The 23,540-nt window shown below is 37.4% G+C and overlaps 1 protein-coding gene across 1 annotated transcript in view; it reads right to left on the reverse strand.

Annotated features, from left to right (window-relative positions):
- The window catches only part of PREPL (prolyl endopeptidase like), a 48,362-nt gene that overhangs the window by 4,492 nt on the left and 20,330 nt on the right, over positions 1–23,540 (reverse strand). The window contains exons 6-12 of the mRNA XM_044663287.1: positions 18,701–18,917; positions 11,726–11,911; positions 7,578–7,753; positions 6,827–7,043; positions 4,414–4,563; positions 3,700–3,817; positions 742–753 (exon numbers count right to left, since the gene is read on the reverse strand). Of these exons, the coding sequence (XP_044519222.1) occupies positions 742–753; positions 3,700–3,817; positions 4,414–4,563; positions 6,827–7,043; positions 7,578–7,753; positions 11,726–11,911; positions 18,701–18,917 (1,076 nt within the window). The remainder of the gene's footprint in view (positions 1–741; positions 754–3,699; positions 3,818–4,413; positions 4,564–6,826; positions 7,044–7,577; positions 7,754–11,725; positions 11,912–18,700; positions 18,918–23,540) is intronic.

The following is a 23,540-nucleotide window of genomic DNA, read 5'->3' on the forward strand; positions in this document are numbered from 1 at the left end:
TTACTAGTTGTGTGATCCTGGGCAAATCACTTTATCTTTGTCTGCCTCAGTTTCTTCACATGTAAAATGGGGATAATGGCACCTTCCTTCCAGGGTTGTTATGAGGCTAGTAGTCATAAAGTTCTTAGATCCTGGCTCATAGGAGGTGCTTAATAAATACTTTCCCCCTTTCCCTCTGTTCAATCTGGTTTGTTCCAAACCTCAAGTCTCTCCTTTCCCTCTTACCCTATGAAATCTTGACATACTCCACTGAAAAATCTGAGGTCATTTGCCACCTTCTCTGTTCTCCCTTATCTCATTCAGACATCCCTCCCCCCCCATTACCTCCTTCACTTTTGTCTCACATGAAGAAGTGGCCCTTCTCCTTTATACCTCCCCTACATGTATTTTGATCCTTTTCCCTCCCCAATTCCTCAGCAGACTATCTCCATTTCCACTTTCTCTCCTATTTTTAATCTTTCCCTATTTACTGCTTCCTTTTCTGATGGCTACAAATACGGCCATCCTTAAAACAACCCCGAGTTTAACCCTGCCATCCTCAGGAGCCATGTGATAGACAGCTCTCCTCTTTGAGGCTAACTTCCTTGGGAAAGCTGTTTCTAATCAGCACCTCTACGACTTCTCTCACTCTCTTCTGGACTCTCTGTAATCTGGCTCCTGACTTTGATGCAACAAATGATCTCTGAATACAATCTAACTCTCAAACCCAATGGCTTTTTTACAATCCTCTTCCTTCTTGACCTTGTGCAGTATCTGACCCTGCTGACTGCTTTCTCCTGGATACTCTCTCTTCTGCGTTTTGTAACCCTACTCTTTCCTAAATCCCCCATCTATCTACCTGTTCCATTCTTAGTCTCCTTCTTTGCCAGTTCCTCATATCCCACTGTCTAATAGTGCCTATCTCCCAAAGTTCTCGTCTCTTTTTGTTCTATGCTGTTTCATCTGATGATCTGTCAGCTTTCATGTCTACAGAAGATTTCCAGATTCAGATTCAGCCTCAGTCGCTCCTCTGAGCTCTAGTCTTTTATCACTATCTCATGTTGTTAGATATTGTGAAATGGATGTCCTAGAAGCATTTCAAATTTGACATGTAATACAATCCTTTCCAAAATTCAACCCAACTTTCCTTTTTACCTTTTAAGTCTTTTTACACTTTGCTCCCCCCTCTAAACATGAAATAAACGTGAACACACACATATGCAGATACACACTAGACATGTATGCACATGCAGATACATGCTCACGCACAGACACACAGATTCATAAAGATAGACAGACACACACATACACAGAGTTATCTCTCAACCTTCCCCATCACAGTTTCACTATATCATGAGTAGGCATAAGAAACTAAATGGGAATTTTTGAAGGTTTTGCAGAAGCTGGAGGTAACATGCAAAGGTCAGCAGATAACCCAGAAAGTTTAGTAATGCATACTTAACCTCAAATTTACAATAAGATTTTATAAACACATCATAAAAGAAAAAGAAAAAATTCAGACTTCTTGTCTGGTATGAAGAGAGGGCCAAAAAATTTTATGTGGATTTTCTAGATTGCTGGGGGGGCCATATTCCTAACCCTTGTGATATGGAAGGGGTAACTATATATTTATAAAGCCCATCTAACCCTGTTGGCCTAAATGCTGTTCTTTGAACACAACACTTTCCTAGGGGCCTCCATGCCTTTTTAGTGACTATCCCTCAGGCCTGAAATGCTCTGCCCCCTACCTAACACATTTCAGCTTCCTCAACTTTGTTCAAGACTTAGCTGAAATTCCAGCTTCTGACAGAGGTTTTCTTGAGGCTAGCTGCTAGTGCTTTCTGAGATAATATTACCCGTACTCTGTAGGTAGCCAGTTATTAACATGTGGCCGCCTCCATTTGCATGTGAGCTCCTTGAGAGCAGGGATTAGTTTTACCTTCTTTTCTATCCCATGGCTTAGCACAACCCTTGACACAGAGCAAGTGATTAATAAATGCTTACTGACTTATTCAATCCTTTAGGAAACCACTGTAATGTGGTTGTGGTATGCTGAAGATCAAGAACCTGCAGATCTCTGCTTTAGCCCCTTTAGCAGATTTCTGCTCTCTGCCCAGGACAATAGAACAGGCACTTGTTAAGTAATTGCTGGCTGGCGAGGCTCACCCAAAGCCTAGACTAATCTGCTCTTCTGATTCTTTCTTATCTAGAGCAGACTCACTGGGCTTTCTCAAGCTCTTCTACCAAGACCAAATGCTAGTTTCATGTTTCTCTGTACTAACGGGTGTTATGCTCTTGTTGCTATTCTCTTAGTGGCTCCACAGGTGGGAAGGTCTGTTTTGGAGCATAAGACACCTGGAAAACCAAAATAAAACATCAACACATTATCCCCGGAGAGCTGATATCTACGGTTGGACTCTGAAGATTCTCTTCCATTCTTTCAGATTAAGAAGACAAAGAAAGGGACAAAGCTGAGGGGAACTAGGAACAGGGAATAAAAGCTTTGTCATAGACTGCTGTTTACCAGTCACAAAACTGGACATGATGTCCCTGCTTCAGCAATTCCTGACATCTCACGGGTCCCCTCCCACAGTTCAAAAAGATGTTATTTAATGAAAGAATTGGTCCTTTCTTCTCATAGCAATCAGGTACTGCAATACCTAGGGTTTTTCTAGTCAGAGTGGCCTGCCCTAAATGGCAGCATCTTTGATTTTGGTGTTTTAGTAAATAAGACACCTAGAGATGAACGTTTTTCTTTACTGATGTGCTTCTTTAAGGAAGAGTGGTTGTTTCATCTTTGCCATTGATGTCATGTGCCAGCTATAATGAAATCCTGAGAGGGAAGGCATTGGTTTTTTTTTTTTTTTAAACTCTTACCTTCCATCTTAGAATCAATACTGTGTATTGATTTCAAGGCAGAAGAGTGGTAAAGGCTAGGCAATGGGGGTTAAGTGACTTGCCCAGGGTCACACAGCTAGGAAATGTCTGAGGTCAGATTTGAATCCAGGACCTCCTGTCTCTAGGCCTGGCTTTCAATCCACTGAGCAACCTAGCTGCCCCTCAAAACACTAGATTCTTATACAATCCCAGGGCCTAGACATAAAGGGGATGTATTTTCTCTTTCTATCAGAGCAATAATGTCATAGATGAATAATGATTGGTAATATTTTTTAAAAAGTAGCAGTGCTTATTTCTCAAAATGCTTTATTTTTAATGAAGCTAAAATTTACATGTTTTTAATGACCTCAACTTGAAGTTAACTACTTATGTTGTTCATCAGTCATAATGACATTATAAAGACATTATTCTGGGGATATTAGGCAGAAAACACATTAGAAATTAAGACAATTTAGAAGTATTATTTTTGCGTAATACAGTTTACATATTCTAAAACATCTGGCCCTAAGCAAAGCTTTCTTCCCATTCCACAGCACTGAGGAAATATTTAGTAGCCCTAACATGTATGTGACCTCCTAGTTAGTCAATCAGTGGACATTAGAGTTGATAATAAAAGATTTTTCAAACACAAAGAGTGAAGTGCTTATGTGTAGTTTAACTGAATACTAAATACAAGAAAAAGGAATTTTCCCTAAATCATAGGGATAAAAAATATTTTAAAAAAAATTTTATAATTCAAAGTATTATTATGAGCTGCATGATTTGAGTTGGATCACAGGCATACTTAACAAATTAAGTTTTTAGGCTTTTTTGTTTCATTACCTCTGTTGTGTCTTTGATCTGTGATAACTTTTCTGAGTCTCTGAATATATTTTAATATTCCTTCTACAGGTATACGTTGATCATTTTCATAGGCTGTGATTATAACCGAAGGATAAGTCTAAAAGAAGATATTTAAGAAAGAGAATTAGTTTTTGGTGTGCTGTGCCTTTTTACAAATTGGTATTCAATTACTAAAAATAATTACTGAGCACCTTTCTTGTAAGGAAGAAGTGCTTCACATTAATTATGCTATTCAAGATCTTTGTGAGATTTTATTTAATAGTCTCCTCTTCTTAATCAAGCCACAATGTCTATAAATATTAAATGCAGTCAATTAGAAATATAAGACAAGAAGGGGAAGGGGGGAGTAAGTATTCATATCTAGCTATCTTTATCTCCATTCTCACTATGTGCCAGGCATTGGGCTAAGTGCTTTACAGATATTACTTCATTTGGTCTTCTGTACAATAACCCTTCAATAGGTGCTATTAATATTTCTTCTTTACAGTTGAAGAGGTAGACAAATGTGAAGTGACTTGCCCAGGGCCACAAAAATCTGAGCCTGGATATAAATTTGGGTTTAAATCTTGATTCTAGGCCACAGAGATGCATGAACATACTTGTCAACTAGTTTCTGTTACTAAATGTGACACTTGCTGACAATCCTTTTATATTGCTTACATGAGGCAGAGTAACACAACTGGGTTTTATTACCTGTGGCCTAATGTTCTGGTAAGGGCAATAACTTTTTATGTAGTCCATATATCTGTTATCAGATGAAGGGTCTCCCCACTCTTCTAGTTCTTCTATGGTCAGAGGAAGCTGTGGGTCCAGCATGGTATTGAGAATGTCCAGAAAAGGTGCCTAAACAGAAGCAGTTTGTTTAGGTTTGACTAAAGATGTAGCAGAATGAACTCAGAACAATTAGGCTATGCCATGGCTGCGACTGTGAGTGGGAAGGGAAGAGCACAGGAATCCAAGTGCTCTGGATAGGGAGGGGGTGAGTGTTCCTACCAACAAATCTGGAGATAGCAGGAGCAAGACAGTTCCACCCTCGCAGGGGTTTCTAATATATATTAAGTATTGAGGAAGCTGTCTCTGCTTGCTGGACACCTCTATGCCTCCCTCCTACACAGCCACTGCCATGTCTCACATGCCCACTTATTTATGAGAAATCCAGACACTGGGAAGCTTTTTTTTCCCCTACAGAGATTTTTCTGGATGATTGAAAAGAGAAGCTCTACATGATAAGGATACTGAGATGATGAACCCAGACAGCAATGCTGAAGCCAGTGCTGATGGGACACAGAAGCAGCATCAGCTCTTCCCTCAGGTGAGGCACCCAGGGGACTCTGGCTCAACCTGATATAGCACAAGGAGTCATGGACAAAGATGAGCTCAAGATAGGAGTAGAACTATGACAGTGCGGAAATAAAGCAAAATGATTCAGCTTATGGTGAGAGGCTTTTTACAGATTCATTTTCATTTTATTTAGTAGTAAATGAATTTACTTGAAAAAAGTTAATATACTTTTAGGGCCAATGGAATGATTATATCCTTCCACTTGTATAGTGCAATGTCTATGCCCTTACATATTGTAGATAAAAGTCTACATGTTTATCTGCTATATAGTCTCCATACTTGTATTGTTTCATAGATCCATTTTATGGAATCAACTGCTCCTTTAACAGAAAAAAAGTATATACTTAATTGGGCTTTAAATGTTTGGTTCGATTTTGAACCTTTTTTTAAGTTAAAGGGGGCTTGATAAAACAAAAGACTTGAACAAAATTTCACAGAATAAAGTTATAAAGTTTTTGAAACAAACCAACTAGTAAATGGTTAAGATCTTTTAAGTTATTTTAAAAACTCTCCATTAAAATTTATTTAGTTCTGTAGGAGGTAAGTATACAGTGGAGAGATCAAAATTTATGACTAAGTCTATTTTTAGGTTATGCTGAATATAAGAAAAAGTGAATTAATGCAGAATTTGGGAATATTGTAAATATAAATGGTAAAACTAAAGTAGTTCAGGCATAAACAACTAAAGATGTAAATAAACCAATAGCCATAAAATAAAATGAAGATGACTTGAATTTATTCATGTTGTGCTATAAAGCATGATATAAAATAAAATGTCCAAAGTCCAACCTAATTCGAAAAAGAACTCACACACTCTTTCATGTAAAAGTCAGTATTCAACACTGCAATACCCCTAAAAGCAGTCATTCAGAAGGCTAGAGAACAAATGGGGCGATACCAGCTGTTATTTCTGTCAGCAAGCACAGACAATGGGAATAATTTAATTCAAATATTGATTTAAGGTTCTCTGATTGGTACAGAGCTACAGGAATACCTGAACTCAAGGACCTTACAACCTAAGAAGAGTAAGAGGGAACCTGTCAAAGACAAGCTTTTTTTTTTAATGGAAGAATTTTTTTTTTCCATATTTTTATGGAAGAAAAGAGGAACTATTATCTATCTTTTCTTTTTATAAATAATACCTTATTTTTTTCCCCAATTACATGTAAAAATTTTTTTTTAGCATTAAAAAAAAATTTGAGTTCCAAATTTTCTCCTTTCCCTCCCACCTCTCCCCTTTCCCTGAGATGGTAAGTAATCTGATTTAGATTTTACATGTGCAATCATATATTATCTATCTTTTCATGGAAAAGGGGGCCTATCCATGTTTTCAGGAAGTGAAAAGTACATGCCAATCTCTTTAGCTATAGGCATTAAAACTATTTTCACAGGCTGAAGCACAGAAGGGGTGAGTCCAGGGTTTAGGAGAGCAGAGTGGCTAACTAGAATTGTGGAGTAACTCCATCGTGGAGTCTATTGCCTTAATGCCTTTTTACTCTCCAGTAGTACCTCTGCCCAGGAAAAACTCAATGAAAATAGTGATGCACATTTTGCATTGGAGGCCCTTAAAATGGAGGAAGGGGGTTGGGCTGAAGGACTATTTGTAGATCATTTCCTAATCTTGAATTCTTAGAATCAAACCTTTTAAAAGGAAAAAGTTTAGAAACTATTGCATCTTACTTCGACGATATGTTAGGTTTTCAACTATTCTGAATCCCCAATATTTTTATTTCTTAGAGCATTTTGGGACTCAGAATTGACTCACCTGTAGAACTACAGCCCTGATGAGTCTGGGGTTGGTATTACACAATGCTCCTGCTAGTACACCTCCTGCACTATAAGCTGTAAGGGCTGTAAACACAGGTTCAGAAAATCCCAGGTTGTGAAGGAACTCTATACAAGCCTCTAAGTCAGCAAGGCCATTGAGCTTATTGTTCAGACAGCCACCAGCATGCCAACTAAGGCCTAATTCACCTCCACCTCTGAAACATAAGGGGAAAAAAAATGCATGAGGAATATGCTGTAGATAGTCCACTACTCTTAACAGTATGCATTCTTGTGGATATTTGGCTAATCAAAGTGGAATTTACATGTAAATGGAGAATAACAAATCTATGTATTTATAAATAGTGTCTGTATGAGGAAGAAAAGATTAGAGAAAGTATGAACCAAAGGCTAGATCACTTTCAAAAATCAGGTCTTTTGAGAAATGGACAGGATTTCATAAAAACTGAAACATGAAAGGGTTTGAATGGAATTAATCACTTGGCAAGTGATCAAATATGGAAACTTGAGTTGTTCAGATCAATTTATCTGTAAGTAAATCAGGTCAACTGACAGTACAAATTTATTAAAATATGTGACAAGAAAAGAATTTATAAATTCAGAAATCCAAATGGAAAAATGAAAACTCTAAAGTGATATCTAAATTTTAGTTATTAATTTCAATGTGATTTTGGACTCTCTCATTGTGCTTTATATTTACACTTCAAATGAAATAAAATGTGCTGACTTACCTAACATGGCAATATGCTAATATCCATCCATCTTCAATTAACACTTGATTCTCAGCTTTGAAATTCATGTTTAAATCTACCCCATAAGCTCCATATACATGGATAAGAAGAGGTCTTTTCTGTAAGCTCTCAGAATTTTTTTTATAGAATATTGTCAATGGCACTAAGGTTCCATCCTGGAAATTAAAGGATATTTTCTACATAAACAACTAGTTTTGTACAACAACAAAAACTATAATGATTTTCCTTTAAAAAATTTTTTTTTTATTTCAAATTTGGCTTCCTTTGAAATGTTTCTTTTTTTTTTTAGAATAATTTTCTTTGACTGAGAGCCTTGCACTGTTTCCTGACTTCAATTAGGATAGATGGATTTCTAAAAATATGTCAGAATCCCTGTTATCTGAGATTTCCCTTTCTTTCCTTAAAACAAAACACAACACAACAAAACAAAACCCTTACCTTCTGTCTCAGAATCAATACTTGTGTTGGTTCCAAGGCAGAAGAAGAGTGGTAAGGGTTAGCAATTGGGATTAAATGACTTGCCCACGGTTATACAGTTAGGAAGTATCTGAGGCCACAATGGAACTCAGGACCTCCCATCTCTAGTTCTGGCTCTCCATCCACCAAATCACCTAAGTGCCCCTAGAGTTTTCTTTAGTAGTGTTACCAATATGTATAAAAGAGAAACAGAAATATTATTTAATGGTGTAAATGCATTTTATTGTTCAATATTACTATAATTCATCATGTTTTTCTTTTAAATTCCTCTCCTAGGATATGACAGTATTATTTATAAATTAACAAACTTCTAAGACATTTTTTTACTCACATTGCTAATGCCAGATATCATTGTTTCTCATCTTTTATATCAGATTATTACCAATGTATAAAAAAAGAATAAGCAGAAAAAGTTGGACAGTTCATTTTAAGTCACTGTAACTATGATTATTAACCTTTTGGAACTGGTTCATATTACTGTCATGTTATCTACTTTCATATTCTTAAAAGGTGGATAAGTTTAAATGATTTTTTCCCTTGATACTTTCACCTAGGGAAAATATCAAAGAGCAATGAAGACACCAATAGGGGTATTGTAGAGATGGATCTCTAAATCAAAATGATTTTATATTTTGCAAAGGTCTTTCCGGCTCTTCCTAAAAGTCCAATAGATATTGCCATCACTTTAAGGACCAGATAAAATTCTAGAAAAACAAGCTGTTAAATAAATAAAAAAATTTGGTTGCTCCCTCTTCCTATCCCCTTTTCTATTTATTCAGAGAAGCATTCCTATGAAAAATTCTTCACGCCAAGGAAGAAGGTTTGGAACCTCAGCAAGCTGGTCATTGTGTTCCAGAAATCTTTGTGCTAGGAATTACAGTAGTGTCCAACAGATGATTTCTTCCTTCCCTCAATGCATAGGAAAATCTTTTGATCTAACATCTATAGTTTTCAGAACTTAACTTTCTCTTTTCTTCTTTTCACTGTAAACAAAGATGTTGAATATAATAGACCTGGGCCAACATTCAAGATATTACTATAGCCTGAACATTTCTTAAATCCAATGCCACCTATAGTTATTTTTTTCCTTTTCCTGTTACCATTTTAAAAGAAAAGTTACAAAAACTTACCTTGCTTTTTGCTTCTAAACGTGCCATGTGACAATCCGTCATGACTGGTTCTTCTTGCTCAGCTTGCTTGTAGAGACCGCCATTTAGTAAATTATATATAAATTGTCTTGGAGGATGCACAGGAGAGGAGAGCTGAAAAGAGCAGGCACTGCTGCTGCTGTCTTGTGGCTGGGTGTCTAGCTGGCATGCACAGGCCCACACAGGGAGCTGAAGAGATCAGATGTTTATTTTATTCCTTCTTTAGGCTCTTCAGCATTCTTAACTCCACTTCTGGGGTTAGCTTCAGATATGAAATCAAGTTTTATTCAATTCAGATTCTGCCGAATTTCTCATAAAATTTGCACTTTAAAGTGGCAAAGCTATTTGAAATAAATGAAATGACTATGACTAGATGATACAAAATAAATGAAATAGCTGGATGACTGGTGAAAATGGGAAAGAAAAGTGATCTTTGAATTTCTCAAATATCATGGAGAGGAAAAAAGTAGTTGTGTAATAGAAGGAGCATGGGATTAAGTTCCAGGGATTTAAGCTCTAACATTGGCTCTACTCCTTAATACCAATACCTGTTTGAACTTGGGCAAGTTAGTTAAACTCTTTGGACTTGTTTCCTCATTTGAAAAATGAGTAGTTTGGTTCATATGATGTCTATGGTCCTTAATATCATATCTAAAAGGCATTCAAAGATCTGTGAACATGTAAATCTAATACCATAGTTTATCATAATCTAGATACAATCTACTGTACTGGAATGCTTATTTTGGAACATGAATAAGGGTTATAAAATTTTAAAAAATGGTTAAAATGCTTATGGGCTTAGAGACCCATCCATTTCTTCCTAACTCTTCTTGTATGTTATGAAAACTGGCTGTGTGTTTTTGATCTACTCACATGCTTGTGTCCTGTTTCCTGAACAAGCCTGTTCTAAAGCTATAGCAATGGCAGTTACTAGGCTAGGGCTGTGTTGGCTCAGCAGCACCGTCATTTAAAATCCCTGCTTCTAACTTGGCCCCCAGGCTAACCATTGTATAGAACAAAACACTTTCCTGGCACATCCTTCTTCAAACTCATGGCTATTATGCTTAAGATTCTTAACTCAATGAAAAGTGAAAGGAATCAAGATTCATTCTCTGGGAGCAGCAGGGTCCAGCTTCTAGCCTTCTACTAGCACTCCCTTTACATCCTTTAAGGAGCTCTGGTTAGCAGGTTTACAGAAGCTCCAGAAATGGCATTGAAAGTCAAAGTGTTGAAAGAAAATTGCATTCCCTTTCCTGTATAATTGTAAAAACTGCAAATTCCTTAGAAAATCAGCAGTCTGGCTCAGCACCATCTCTGATGGTGGGCTCTCCTTATAGAGGACAACTGGAGATATATGTGACGAGTGCACCATTAGTCAAGTGTAGGAACTATTCCCAAAAAGCTTCTGTTCATTAAGTTTTTTTTTTCTTCAGAGCAATCTGAAGATCCCAATTGATAAAGACATTTATTGAAAATATTACTCCAAAAAAAGCCAGATAAATTAATTTTCTTCACACTGGTGATCATCTTGGATCATTTTTTCCACTTTAATCTATGCCAAAAATAAAGAGAGAAATGGAAAGATGCAAGCTGAAAAATTCTATAGTCCAGCATCAAATGGGCAAACAGACTTGACTGCCTATGAGGGAAGGAGGGATGGAAAAGAACTGCTATTGAACCTTCCACTACTGTTCAAATGCAGCTCCTCTGTTCATAAGACAAGCTCTTCCATATCACTGACAAGACATTAAAAAACACTCTAAGGTGCTCCTTTCTGGCTTTTTCTTGTAACCTAGTAGTCCCAACAAGAAAAATCCTTTAGCAGGAATCTATAATGTGAGTGAGGCTAAGTATGGATGTTTATTTTCCATAAGAGATTGGGAAAACTATGAAAAAGAATAAAATTCTTCCATGGTCAGGTACTATACTTCCACACTTCCACTCTCATTTTATAGATGGATAAACTGATCCCCAGAGATAGTGACTTGCTCAAGTTGCAGAGCTGCCAATTGTCAAGAGCCAGATCCTTTGACCTGGAATAGAAACAGAACTATACTGGAGCTTCACAATAACATTATGTTATAGCAAGGCCTTGATACTTGTAGGAATAAGCATCATTTAAATAGGGTCCAATATAGTTCTTTTTTTTTTTTTTTAAACCCTTGTACTTCTATGTATTGTCTCATAGGTGGAAGAGTGGTAAGGGTGGGCAATGGGGGTCAAGTGACTTGACCAGGGTCACACAGCTGGGAAGTACCTGAGGCCGGGTTTGAACCTAGGACCTCCTGTCTCTAGGCCTGACTCTCACTCCACTGAGCTACCCAGCTGCCCCTCCAATATAGTTCTTTTAAGAGAAAAAATTATTACATGGCTCCAATATATCTTGATATAAATAAAGCCAATATAGTAATTTTATTTTAAAATATTTTATATTTCATATTTTGTTCAGAAAAGCCAAGTGTGTATTTTGATTAGTGATTGACTATTAAAAATGAAACATACCTTAAGAGACTGAATGGATTGATCATTTAAGGTAATTATATTGAGGTAAAGTTGATTGCAGTACTTTAGAAATATAACACAGTGATCCTTGAACATCATCAAGTCAATAAGTTTGGTTTTCTTCTTCAGTGTATAAATCAGTTGCCAATTCTTCATACTACAGGAATTTACTGAAGTCTTCATTAACTATATAGAAGCAAATTGATAGAAGAGATTAAGCAAGATATCAAGAAATCTAAGTAACCAAGTATCAAGGTAAAGGGAGCCATATGTTATATTAAAGCAAAAAATACGATTTTTTCTATTTCATAAGCAGTGCTCCTCACCTTCATATGAAAGGGAGAACTAGATATTTATTGGAGTTTTAGTGCCCCCATCTCATCTTGGATTTAAAGCTGGAAGGGATCACTGGTAACTCTGGAGAGAGCAGTTTTATGGGAATGATGAGCTTATAAGGGGTTAAGAAGAGACTACAAGAGAAAAAGTAGAGGCATCCCTGGTAATATAGCTTTTCCAAAGCCACAAGGAGAGAAAAGATAAAGTATGATAGTTTACAGGGACCATGGAAGGATCAAGTGTGTTTCCTGAGAATGGGAAAGAAAGGGGCACGATCACAGGCAGTAGGGAAGGGGCCAATAGACAGGGAGAGGTTGAAGATAAGGGATGTTACTCTGACATCTCCAAAAACAAGGGTGCCAGAGAAGATAATCTGATTGAAGAGATAGGAAAGAATAGGATTGCTTTTATAGACAGGCAGGTTAGCCTGTAAGGATTAAGAATGCTTCTTCATTTGAAACAGGAGTGAAGGAGGAGATGGCAGAAGATATTGGAGAGAGAGAACTGACAGGGAATGGCTTTAATTTTTTTCTGCAAAACATGAAGCAAGATTTTCAGTAAAGTGGACTGAAATGCGAGGTTAGAAAAGGGATGAAAAAGTTTGGAAGAGCTGCCATGGAGAATTGGATAATGAGTTGATAATGGAAGTATCAGTTGCGGTTGTTTAACATAAATCTGAGGTGGACCTAATCAGAACAGTAGTGTGATTTCTTCCACCTTCGTTCAGTAGCGCATGTGTATGAGTAAAGGTAGGGGATAGTGGGAGTGACCTAAGGCTTGGAAGGACACAGTCTATGCATGTGATGAGGGAGAGACTCAAAATAAAAGATCTAAGGTCATGTTTACATTGAAGTCAGTCAGCTAGTATTTATTAAGCAAGTCACTTATTACTCACTGCCTAGCCCTTACCACTCTTCTTCTGCCTTGGAAATGATACACAGTACTGATTCTGAGATGGAAGGTATGAATGGTGGAAGTATTCCAACAGCCAAATATTAATGAACCTCATGTGAGAATTAAATTGGGAGAAGAGATTTATCCAGCTCTACTTGATACCAGAGCTAACAGATCAGTATTAAAAACATCTCATGAGATTAGTAGAATAGTGGGGTCAGTGAAAGTCATGGGAGTTACAGGAAGAACTCAGAGTGCCAAAACTTCAATCCAAAATGGCTACTCTTGGTCCACTGACTACAGACCACACATTTCTACTCATTCTAGAATGTCCATCCAATCTTTTAGGTAGAGATCTTCTTTGCAAAATTGGTGCAACAATCCAGTGTAATCCTTCAGGCAAGATTTTTCTACATCTTCCCAAGGATGCACTGAAAGCTTATCCATTATTGTTTTTAGATCAAATGGAAGGTGAATTCAATTTTTGCAACCCCTAGTGAAATACCAGATGGAGTATGGGCTAAATATTCTGCAGACATTGGGTTATTAAAATCTACAACACCAGTGAGGGTCAAAACTAAGGAGGGAATACCACCACGAATACCTCAGTATAAACTAAGCAAAGAAGCCACGGAGAACATAAGACCGATTATCGAGAGCCTATTAAGACAAAAAATAATACGCCAATAATCTCTGAATACCACACATCCATAATGCCAATCAAGAAATCAAAATCAGATAGTCAGGGCAAAACAGCATGGAGATTTGTACAAGATTTATGAGTTGCAAATGATTTCATTATAAAGTCACACCCTATCATTCCAAGCCCTGCAAGCATTTTAGCTGAAATTCCTAGTAAAGCATGATATTATATTGTCATTGATTTATGTTCTGCCTATTTTTCAATTCCAATAGATAAAGAAAGTCAAAATATCTTTGCTTTTACTTGGGAAGGGACCCAGATGACCTGGTCCCGTCTTCCATAGGACTGGTGTGAGTCCGTGAGCTTATTCTGCCAAATTTTAAAGCAAGATCTGAAGTCCATTGTGTTTAAAGAAAGTACTATGGACCATTTTGTGGATGACATCCTCTTAGCTAGTTCCACAGCAAAAATTTGTCTCAGAGACAATACTAGACTCCTATGTGAACTGTATATAAGAGGCTAGAAAGTGTCAAAGTTAAATTTGCAATGGTGCATACCCAAGATTGAATATCTCAGTTTTATACTGGAGAAGGGAACAAGATAGATATCCAAGAAAAGAATAGCTGACATCCAAAATTTCAGTGTGCCAAAGACCAAATGGCAACTGAGAGCAATTCTCAGGATGACAGGGTTCTGTAGGCAATCGATTCCAGGTTACAGTCAAATAACTAAATGTCTACCAGATCTGACAAAAAACAATGTAATAGAACCACTGAGAATCAATGCATCTGCAAGCCCTAGCAAAACTTGAAAGAATCAATATTAACAGACCTAGCCTTGGGTATCCCTAACTATGACAAAGAATTCCATCTGTTTGTACATGAAGCACAAGGGATAGCTTCAGGAGTCTTAGTGCAAACTTAGGACCCAATTTTAGAGCAGTGGCTTATTACAATGCACAACTGGATAACGTGGCAAAAGGCACTTTTAGATCAGTGGCTGTGGCAGTACTGTTGATCCAAAAGTCAACAGATCTGGTGCTAGGATCCAAACTGAGTGTCTATTCTGCCCATCAGCTGGAAATTTTAAAGAGATGTAATTTGCAAGCCTTTACTAAGCAAAGACTCTCACAATATGAAATTGTGTTGCTGAGTAATGAGAATATCACCCTAAAGAGATGCAATGTGTTAAATCCTACAACTATTCTCCCAGATTTACCACTATAGGGCAATCCAAAAGATAACTGTGAGGAAGTAATCTCATTGGTAGAAAGAACTAGGATGGATTTGAAAGATACTCCATTAACGAATCTGGAACTAGAGCTTTTTGCTGATAGTTCCAGTTATATGGTTGGAGGCAAGAGATTTACAAGGGTGGCAGTGGTGACACAAACAGAGATGCTGTGGTTTGGATCATTTCCCAGTGACATCAACACTCAAAGAGCTGAGTTTGTAGTACTCATGCAAGCCTGTAAGATAAGGAAAGGCAGGAGAGTAAACATCTACACAGATTCCAGATACGCATTCTCCGTAATACATGCGACTGGAGAGATATGGAAAAATTGAGGGTTTCTAAACAGTGCAGGCAAGGAGACAGCATATGCCAAGATCATCACAGAACTTCTTGAATCCATACAATTGCCTAAAGAAGTTGCAGTGATCCACTGTATAGCTCATAGCTTTGGGACAGACTCTGTGTCTCAGGGAAACCACAGGGCTAATGTGACAGCTAAATTTGCAGCCAGGAAAGGTCCAATGCATGTTCTGAGTCTTTCAATCACTGAAGAGGCAGATCAAAGTGCTTACAATGATTTGGAAGTCCAGGCATGGATAAAGAACTTTGGAGGTAGGAGATATATGGTTTTCAGCCTCAGGGAAACCTATCTTACGTAAAAAGCTGTTCTAATATGTGTGCAACTCCATACATGAGAAAGGGCACTTTGGGACCCAGGCTATGATTGATAGTATGCAGATTTTGGCAAGCATATGGGATAACATCCATTGCAATAAAAGTCTGCGGCAGATATAACATTTGTATGAAATAGAATCAAAGAGTGTTCAAAAATAAGGGTCTTGGACGTCAACCGTTAGCTTTCACTCTGTTTGAAAGCATACAAATTGATTACATCACAATGCCTATAGGTAAAGGGTTTAGATATTATCTGGTAATAGTTGACAGACTCACAAGGTGTCAGTAGCCAGACGTGTTTCCTGCCGGGAAGAACAATGCAGCATTTGTAGTAAAAGTGCTATTAAAAGAGATAATATCCAGGTATGGAATACTGTGTTGTGTGGATTCAGACTGGGGATTGCACTTCTCACAGTCCATTTTAAAACAGATTTATGAAAATTTGGGGATCAAAGCCAGTTTTCATAAACCTTACCATCTACAGAGCTCTGGACAGGTTGAAAGATTAAACAGAGAAGTCAAAACTCTAATTGGGAAAATCTGTTCAGAGACTCATTTGAAATGGACTGAGATACTACCCTTAGTACTTTTCTACTTTCGAACTCGACTGAGTGGGGACTTATATCTTTCTCCACTCGAGATGTTGCATGGACATCCTCCATTGCAAGCCCAGTTTTATTTCAATTTTAGGAGGAGATTGCCAGTTGTCAACTTATATAAAATTATTGCAAACCAGAATTAGAGAGCTCCACAAAATGGGTGTAATACAACAAACAACATCTCTGGATTATTCTTTGCACAAGATAACACCCGGTGACAAAGTCTACATGAAAAATTTTAATAGAAAATTGGCTAATGATGAAAAATAGGTTGGTCCTTTTGAAGTTTTGCTTACAACTCCAACTTCAATAAAAGTCCTACGGAAAAATACATGGATCTACTGTTCCCACGTGAAAATCCAGAAAGCTCACAGATAGGAAAGATCAAAGTGAAAACAGACACGAGGAAGACAAAAATGAGAAAACAAATCCAACAGAAACAATAGTTAGGTGAAAGAGAAATGGAAGTTTCTGAAACTGTTCCAGAAGAAGACAAAGGTGTAGATGATTGGCAATCATAGAAAACTATCAGAAAGCTCATGAGGGGACATATCAAGAGGAAGAGAAGAAGCTGAAAAGAAAAGATAAAGTACCAGCCCAGAGGGAAAGCGGGAAGGAAAGCTGCAAGAGCAGGAAGGAGACAGAAGTTCTGGGAGCTGATATGGACAGCAAAGACACTTAACACTGAATATTTGTACATAGCAAGAGGACAGACGATAACCAGGACATATGTAAGATAAAGTACGCCAACATATTCATATGTTAGGGCATGCAACATGAACACAACAGGAAGAAAGAAGAGATAGCATTAGTCAAAACGAGTAGTGGATTTCTGAAGAGCATCTGTAAGTATCACATCCAACACTACATGAAATAGACTACACAATTTATGAAATGATGTATATATTTTGATGACTCCATGTAGATAAATGGGAGTCTTTTAGGCATAATAATATATAAATAGTTAGATCCATGAAATATTAATTGAATGTGAAGATCTATAGATGTTCTGTTTCATTAATATCAGGGCATAGTTAGAATTGAAAATTGTTGTACATACTTGTACATAAGACCTGTATATACCTATATGTACTTGTAACATAGATTTCTTGTAATTGTATATATATATATATATATATAAATATATATATAGCTTGTATATATCATAATTGTAGATAGACCATGTACAAAATATGACAAGGAAGTTAGTTATAAAGTTATTGTAACAATTTAGCTATAGGGTTAAGCTTTAGTATAGGACATACATAAGGCTGTTAGACTTGTTAAGAGTAGAATTTAAACTGCATAGCAGAAAGTTTTTCCTTTGATGAAGTTTCTTGTGAAAGCTATGGCTAAAATTGTGTTTAATGCAAGATTTTATAGTTTAAATGCTATTCTAGCATATTAGTAGTCATAGATAGGAAAATTTTTGTATTAGGTTAGTGTTAAAGTTATAGTTAGCAATGGCATTAGGAATAGTGTTTTAAGAAGTTGCAATTTGTTGTACAGATAGGATTTCTTATACTGAAACTTTGTAGTCATTATGTAAACCCTACCCTTACCCTATATCTTTCCTGGGGAAAATCTGAGATTAGGGATATTAAGTTAGTAATAGCATAGTACAGGGTAGAAGGGGTTTCTTATTTTGGAGGGATTAGTGAATAGAATAGATTTAAACAGGTAAGTATCAAAGTTCACAATACTAAACTCAGGGAGTTTGAAAATCGTGAAAGGGGACGACCTGTGAGAGGAAGATTTGGGGAAAGTGAGACAAGTTTGCAGCAAAGAGAAATGGAATTTGATGACACAGCAGACACAGGGGAAGACCCGGTTAGAATCTTGAAGGAGGGGGTCTGGAAGTTCTAATTGTTAGCCAGGGTGGAGTCAGTTCGGGTCTGCAGAGCTGGAGCCATCTCCCAGATTCAGCTCTGACCTCCTGCGATTCTCCAACCCGTTCTGAGCTATTTCTACCACAATCTGGAAACTGCTGAAGGTTTTAACTCTGCCAACTCTATAAGAAGATCAAAGCTGAGAGAGGGAGAAGATTGAACTGCCAATGTTGCCTCAGGGAGATTTTGTCTTTCTGGGGTGGACCCAAACACTTCTGACACAAGCTTTCAACTCTACTCAATCTATATTCTAAAGACTCAATACTGGTGTGGGTTTTAGCTTAGGATCAGATAGATAGCAGGAGATCTCTTAGGCAGATAGTGGAGATAGAGCAGCCTCAGCCTAGTAGGTTGGGGATCGAAGAGACTGACAGTCAGTTTGGGGCCCTTAAGGTAGACATTTCAGTGATAAGGACTCACCAGCAACCCATCTACTTAATTCCCTTTCTTTTTACTTCTTGAATAAACCTCATTATTTGAATATGGAATCAGATCAGATTTATATTGGCCTAGGACAGAGAGGTCACCATCTTTGCTCTTTGCCCTTGAAGAGACCGCCCAGTCAGGCTGGATTACATCAAATCCTAGTTGCCCATTTATTTCAAGTAAACAGGGTCTCTTCACATAACAAAGGTAAGAGTTAAAAAAACCCAACAACTTTATAGGCATGGTTAGGTTAGTACAGTGCATGGGAGTGAAATATTACCTTGTATTCTGCAGGTTCTCCAAAATTTGTGAGAATATATAACTCATTATTTCTATGCTCAATATGGTACATAATCCCGGAATTTCTCTTTTGGACAAGGATTGGTGGATTCCAAGGCTGATGACAATCCACCAACCACACTTCAGAAGTGGTCTTGCTGTTACTATTTATGGTGAGGAAGCACTTGTCTCTTGTACAATGAAGGTCCACAAAAAATCTGCAAAGGAATTATATAGTAAGAAAATGAAAGAATTTCAGATATAGAATATCTGATTCATGGGATATACTTAGCAAGTATTCAATACTAAATGGTCATTTATAATGAAAATGAAAAATAAAAATATTTGACTGAGGAATACTAAGAAGTCAAGAGTTAGCCAGTGATAACTATTTTTCTTTTTATCATTTTACATACTATTAAATCACAGGACTACTTGCTAAGAAGAGGAAAAAAGCCCCCCAATGAAGTCAGATAGTATTAAAAAAGAAAAGAGCAAAGGAGTTATTCTTATTCAGTCTCATTTGTATCAGTCAATCCTAGAAGAAATGAAAAAAAAAATAAACCAAAACAATAGTTAAGTAGTTTAATTCCCTGAGGAAACTAACTTGAAAGCTAAAAGTATGAATTTCAGTGAGAAAACTATTTTGTTTCTAAGCCCAGATATTTGTGTAATTTTATTTAGTTCAAGTAAGAATTTCAAGTGGTACTCATTAAAGGCCAATATATCAGCTGTAGTTATTAAAAGTATTCTCTAGTTCTGTAGTGTGACCATCCTAGCATCTTCTAAGGCTGATTTATAAAACAATTTTGCTTGAGGTGAAATTCAATAAAAACATACTTCATATTAGTAAATGAAGCAAAAACACTTAAGAGAGGAAAATGACAAAGACTAAGAAAGAGTGAAAGGGAGAAAGGGGAAGGGAGAAGGACAGAGAAAGGAGGAAAAGGAAAGATGTAAGGAGAAAAATGGAAGGAGAAAAAAGAGGCAGGGATAAGGAGGAAAATGATATGTATGTAGATATAATATTCATATAGATGTATATATTTTTTTAATATATATGAAACATACACAGACAGACAGGGTAGAGAAATAACAAGAAGGCAGGGAGGAGAATAAGAGAAGGAAGACAAGCATAACAAACTAGAGGGAAAAAATATAGAATTTAATGCCACAACTGGGACAGCATCTGTATTTACTAATTGACTTGTTATCTATATCAACTATATATTTGTATCACATATACATAGACTTAGTATTGGTGTGTGTATGATTAGATATATGTATCTCTCTCTCAATTTAATACATATTATTTTTTTAGAAGAAGGTGAGGTGGTTGTATTTGTTGTTGTTTTTTTTTTTTTAAAAACAAATGATGCTTGGCATAAGCAAAATTTTGTACATTAAGAAACAGATCCATTCTTAAAACTTTCACCTTGAGCTCCTGAACAAATTCTCTTCCCTTTCTTAATCAAACTTTACAACCCTCTCCCCTTCAAATGTTGTTTACACTCATTGTCTCCATTTACTCTTTTCTTTCTCCCTAGTCCTCTACCATCTGACTTCCCAGGACCCGGTTACTTGACTGAAACTGTTCCCTCCAAAGTAACTAGTGATCTCCTAGTAGTCAAATCTGATGATCTTTTTGCGTTTGGGGCCTTGTCCTTCTTGACCTCCTTGAACTGTTTGACACTGCTGACTCCTTTCTCTTATTCTCACACTATTCTCTCTTAGCCTTCTTCCCATCTAGTCACTTCCTTTGTTGGATCATCATGCATATCATGCTCATTCATGAGGCTCAGAGGACTTGGGTTGTCTTTTCTCAACTCTTTTTTGAGTCTTGTATCACCAATTATCTATTGAACATTATAAATTGGATGGCCAGAAGAATTCATATTCAAAATACCCCAAATCAGAAATTGTTATCCTTTCTCCAATCCCATAATTCACCCAAACTTCCTAATTTCTATTGAAGGGAACACTGTTCTTCCAGTCTCACAAGTTTAGTTAGCATTTTATCCATGACTACTCCCTCTCTCTTTCCCCAAATCCAATCAGTTGTCAAATCTTACTAATTCTCCCTTTTACAACAATTCTCACATCTGACCCCTACTACTTGCATGGTATAATAAATGGCTATATTTGGGAGAGGTGAGGTGGCAAGGAATGTTGGACCAGGGTGTGTGTGTCTATCAGTTCCTCCCTCAATGAGCCACTATTACTGGACAAACTGAGGGGATTTTCTCTGAATTGGTGGCTGTTCAAAGACGGGAGCCAGCACTGATTACTAGTGGGAAGGCTTTCCTAAATGATGGAGTAGGTGGAAACCCCGGCCGGATAAGCACTAGCCCTCTCCAAATAAAAGCCTCTCCCTTGACTGATGCTGGTACCGCAGGGGGTCCTGCTTCAAAACAGAGTCTGAGTTGTGCAGCTAACTCAAAGACTCCTTTCCCCTCTTTTGCCCTGTGAATTGACTCTCCTTTCTTTAACTTTGTGTTATTTACTAAATGTTAAACAGGATAGCTGGAAAATGGGGAGGATAGAGGAAATCAAGGGAACCCCTAAGAGATCTAAGCCTACAAGATCCTTCCCTTTAGGGAGCCTAATGGCTTAACCCAAGGGTTCACCTTCCCGTTCTTTTAAATTTGGATTCTTATCTATGTTCTAAGCTATAGTATTTTCAGGAAGGGTCCCTTGTTCAACAAGGTGTGGGTAAAGTCTTTGGGGTCGGCTCCCAGAGTCCTAGACCCCTCAAATCTGGATATCTCAATCTCCTTTTGGTGGCAATGGATGGATGACTAGAACAATAGGCTTTTGGGCTATCGGTTCAAGAAAAGCCTTAGGATTTGGCTCTCCAATTGGTCATGAGCAAGTTTCTCTACCTCCTTTCACTTCAAGCTCCCCGACCAAAAGCCCCTCTTTCATGGATTCTTTTTCCTACGATCCTTTGCTTTCTCCAACCACCGATTCTGTCACTCAGTCAGAATGCAAAATTCTAAAGCTTGCTTTCAGCCACAATGTGCAGTTAGAATAGCCAACAACTTGGTTCAGGCCAACAATACCTCTTGCCTTGTACAATGGCCACCTACTTAAATCTCCTAGTTACAAATCTCGCATTACATTCTAGCTCTTTGTCTACAATGCTGCCAAAGTGGTTTTCCTTAAGCATAGATATCTTCAAAAGTTATAGGGTCTTCCACAAAGCACTTAATACCTGGATCAACCTGGCCCTCACTGGAGCTAATGGTTACAAAAGCTTTGAACCTAATATGATGAACTCTAGTTTGTTTCTAAATAAGTAATTTTTAGAATCTTATCCTTCAGTGAAGTCTATGACCTTTGATAGGAAGGGAAAAAAGACAGACTTTCTTTAGGACCTTGGTCTTTCTGTTCTTGACTAGATGGCTCAGCTTGGTGAAAGGAACTCATTCCTTATCTTCGCTCTTTCCTCCCAGGACTCTGAAATTGTGGCTCTGGCCTCATAAATAGTCTAACTATGGCCTCCCCTGCCACTGCCACTAAGGAAGCTGCCTTAGGCTCTACCTCCTGTCCCTTTCAGGACACTCACTCCTCCTCTAGTTAACTACCCATGTTATCTGCCATTTGGTATGTACTAGAAGCAGAAGCTGAGGTGAAACATGAACTAAAATTTTTCTTGATTCTAAGCCCAGTGGACTTTCACTACAATTACTACTTGGCAGCTAGAAAAATATTTAGATTTCTTAAAGAGATATGTTTTTCCCCTTATCTTTCCTCCCAAATCTTCTCGTAACTTCCTCATTACTAAGTGTGCCACCATCCTTTTAGTAACCCTGGCTAGATGCCTAGGTGTAATTTTTTACTCCTCTCATTTCCTCATTGTCCTCTCCCCATCCAATCAGCTGCCAAGTCTTGTCATTTCTACCTTTGTAATATCTCTCATGTCTCCTTTTTTCATTTAACATTGCTGCTCCCATGAAGTAGGCCCTCATCACCTTATCCCTGGACTATTTTAACAGTTCACCTCTCTATTCAATTAACTCCAATGGCTCCCTTTTGCCTCCAGGATAAAATATAAATTTCTCCATTTGGATTTTAAAACCCTTTAAAATCGGGCCTCACCCTTGCCTGAAAAATCTTATACCTTAATCTCCTACAAATAATCTTTGATTCAGTAACACTGGTCTCTTTGCTATGGTTCAGTCTCACATGTCACCTTTATCTCTAGACTCAGTGTTTTTCTTTGACTGTCTGTCATGCTTGGAATTCTCTCCCTTCTCATCTCTACCTCACTGCTTCTCTAGTTTCCTTCATCTCATCTTAAGTCCTACTTTCTACCAAAAAGCCTCCGGAATTAATCCAGTATACCTTGTATATATCTTGTTTACACATAGTTGCTTATATGTTAGCTCCTTCATTAGTATGTAAGCTCCTTGAAAGCAGGGGACTTTCTTTTGCTTATCTTTGTATACCCAGCACTAAGCCCAGTGCCTGGCACATAACCATGCTTAATAAATACCTGTTGAATTGATTTGACAAGAAACTAAAAAGAAATGTAGTAAGAAAGCTGGAATGAAGAAATTAATTTCAGAGGACATCTGGAATAAACCTATATGGAAGTAACACTAGACATATATGACTTGTTACCTCATAATCTTTTCTCCAAGCACATAAAATGCTGAGGGAAGATATTATCATATATATTTTATAGAGAAAGAAATTAAACCCATTATAGTGACTCATTGATGCAATTAGGACTAGAAGCTCATACAATGGGCAAAACAATATTCCAAAATAATTCCTTCCTTCTTTAAGATCAAGATATGAATTATTCTACCTAGGACTTAAATGTCTGATTTGGC

This window comes from Gracilinanus agilis, chromosome 2, assembly GCF_016433145.1.
Source record: "Gracilinanus agilis isolate LMUSP501 chromosome 2, AgileGrace, whole genome shotgun sequence".
NCBI classification, from domain to species: domain Eukaryota; kingdom Metazoa; phylum Chordata; class Mammalia; order Didelphimorphia; family Didelphidae; genus Gracilinanus; species Gracilinanus agilis.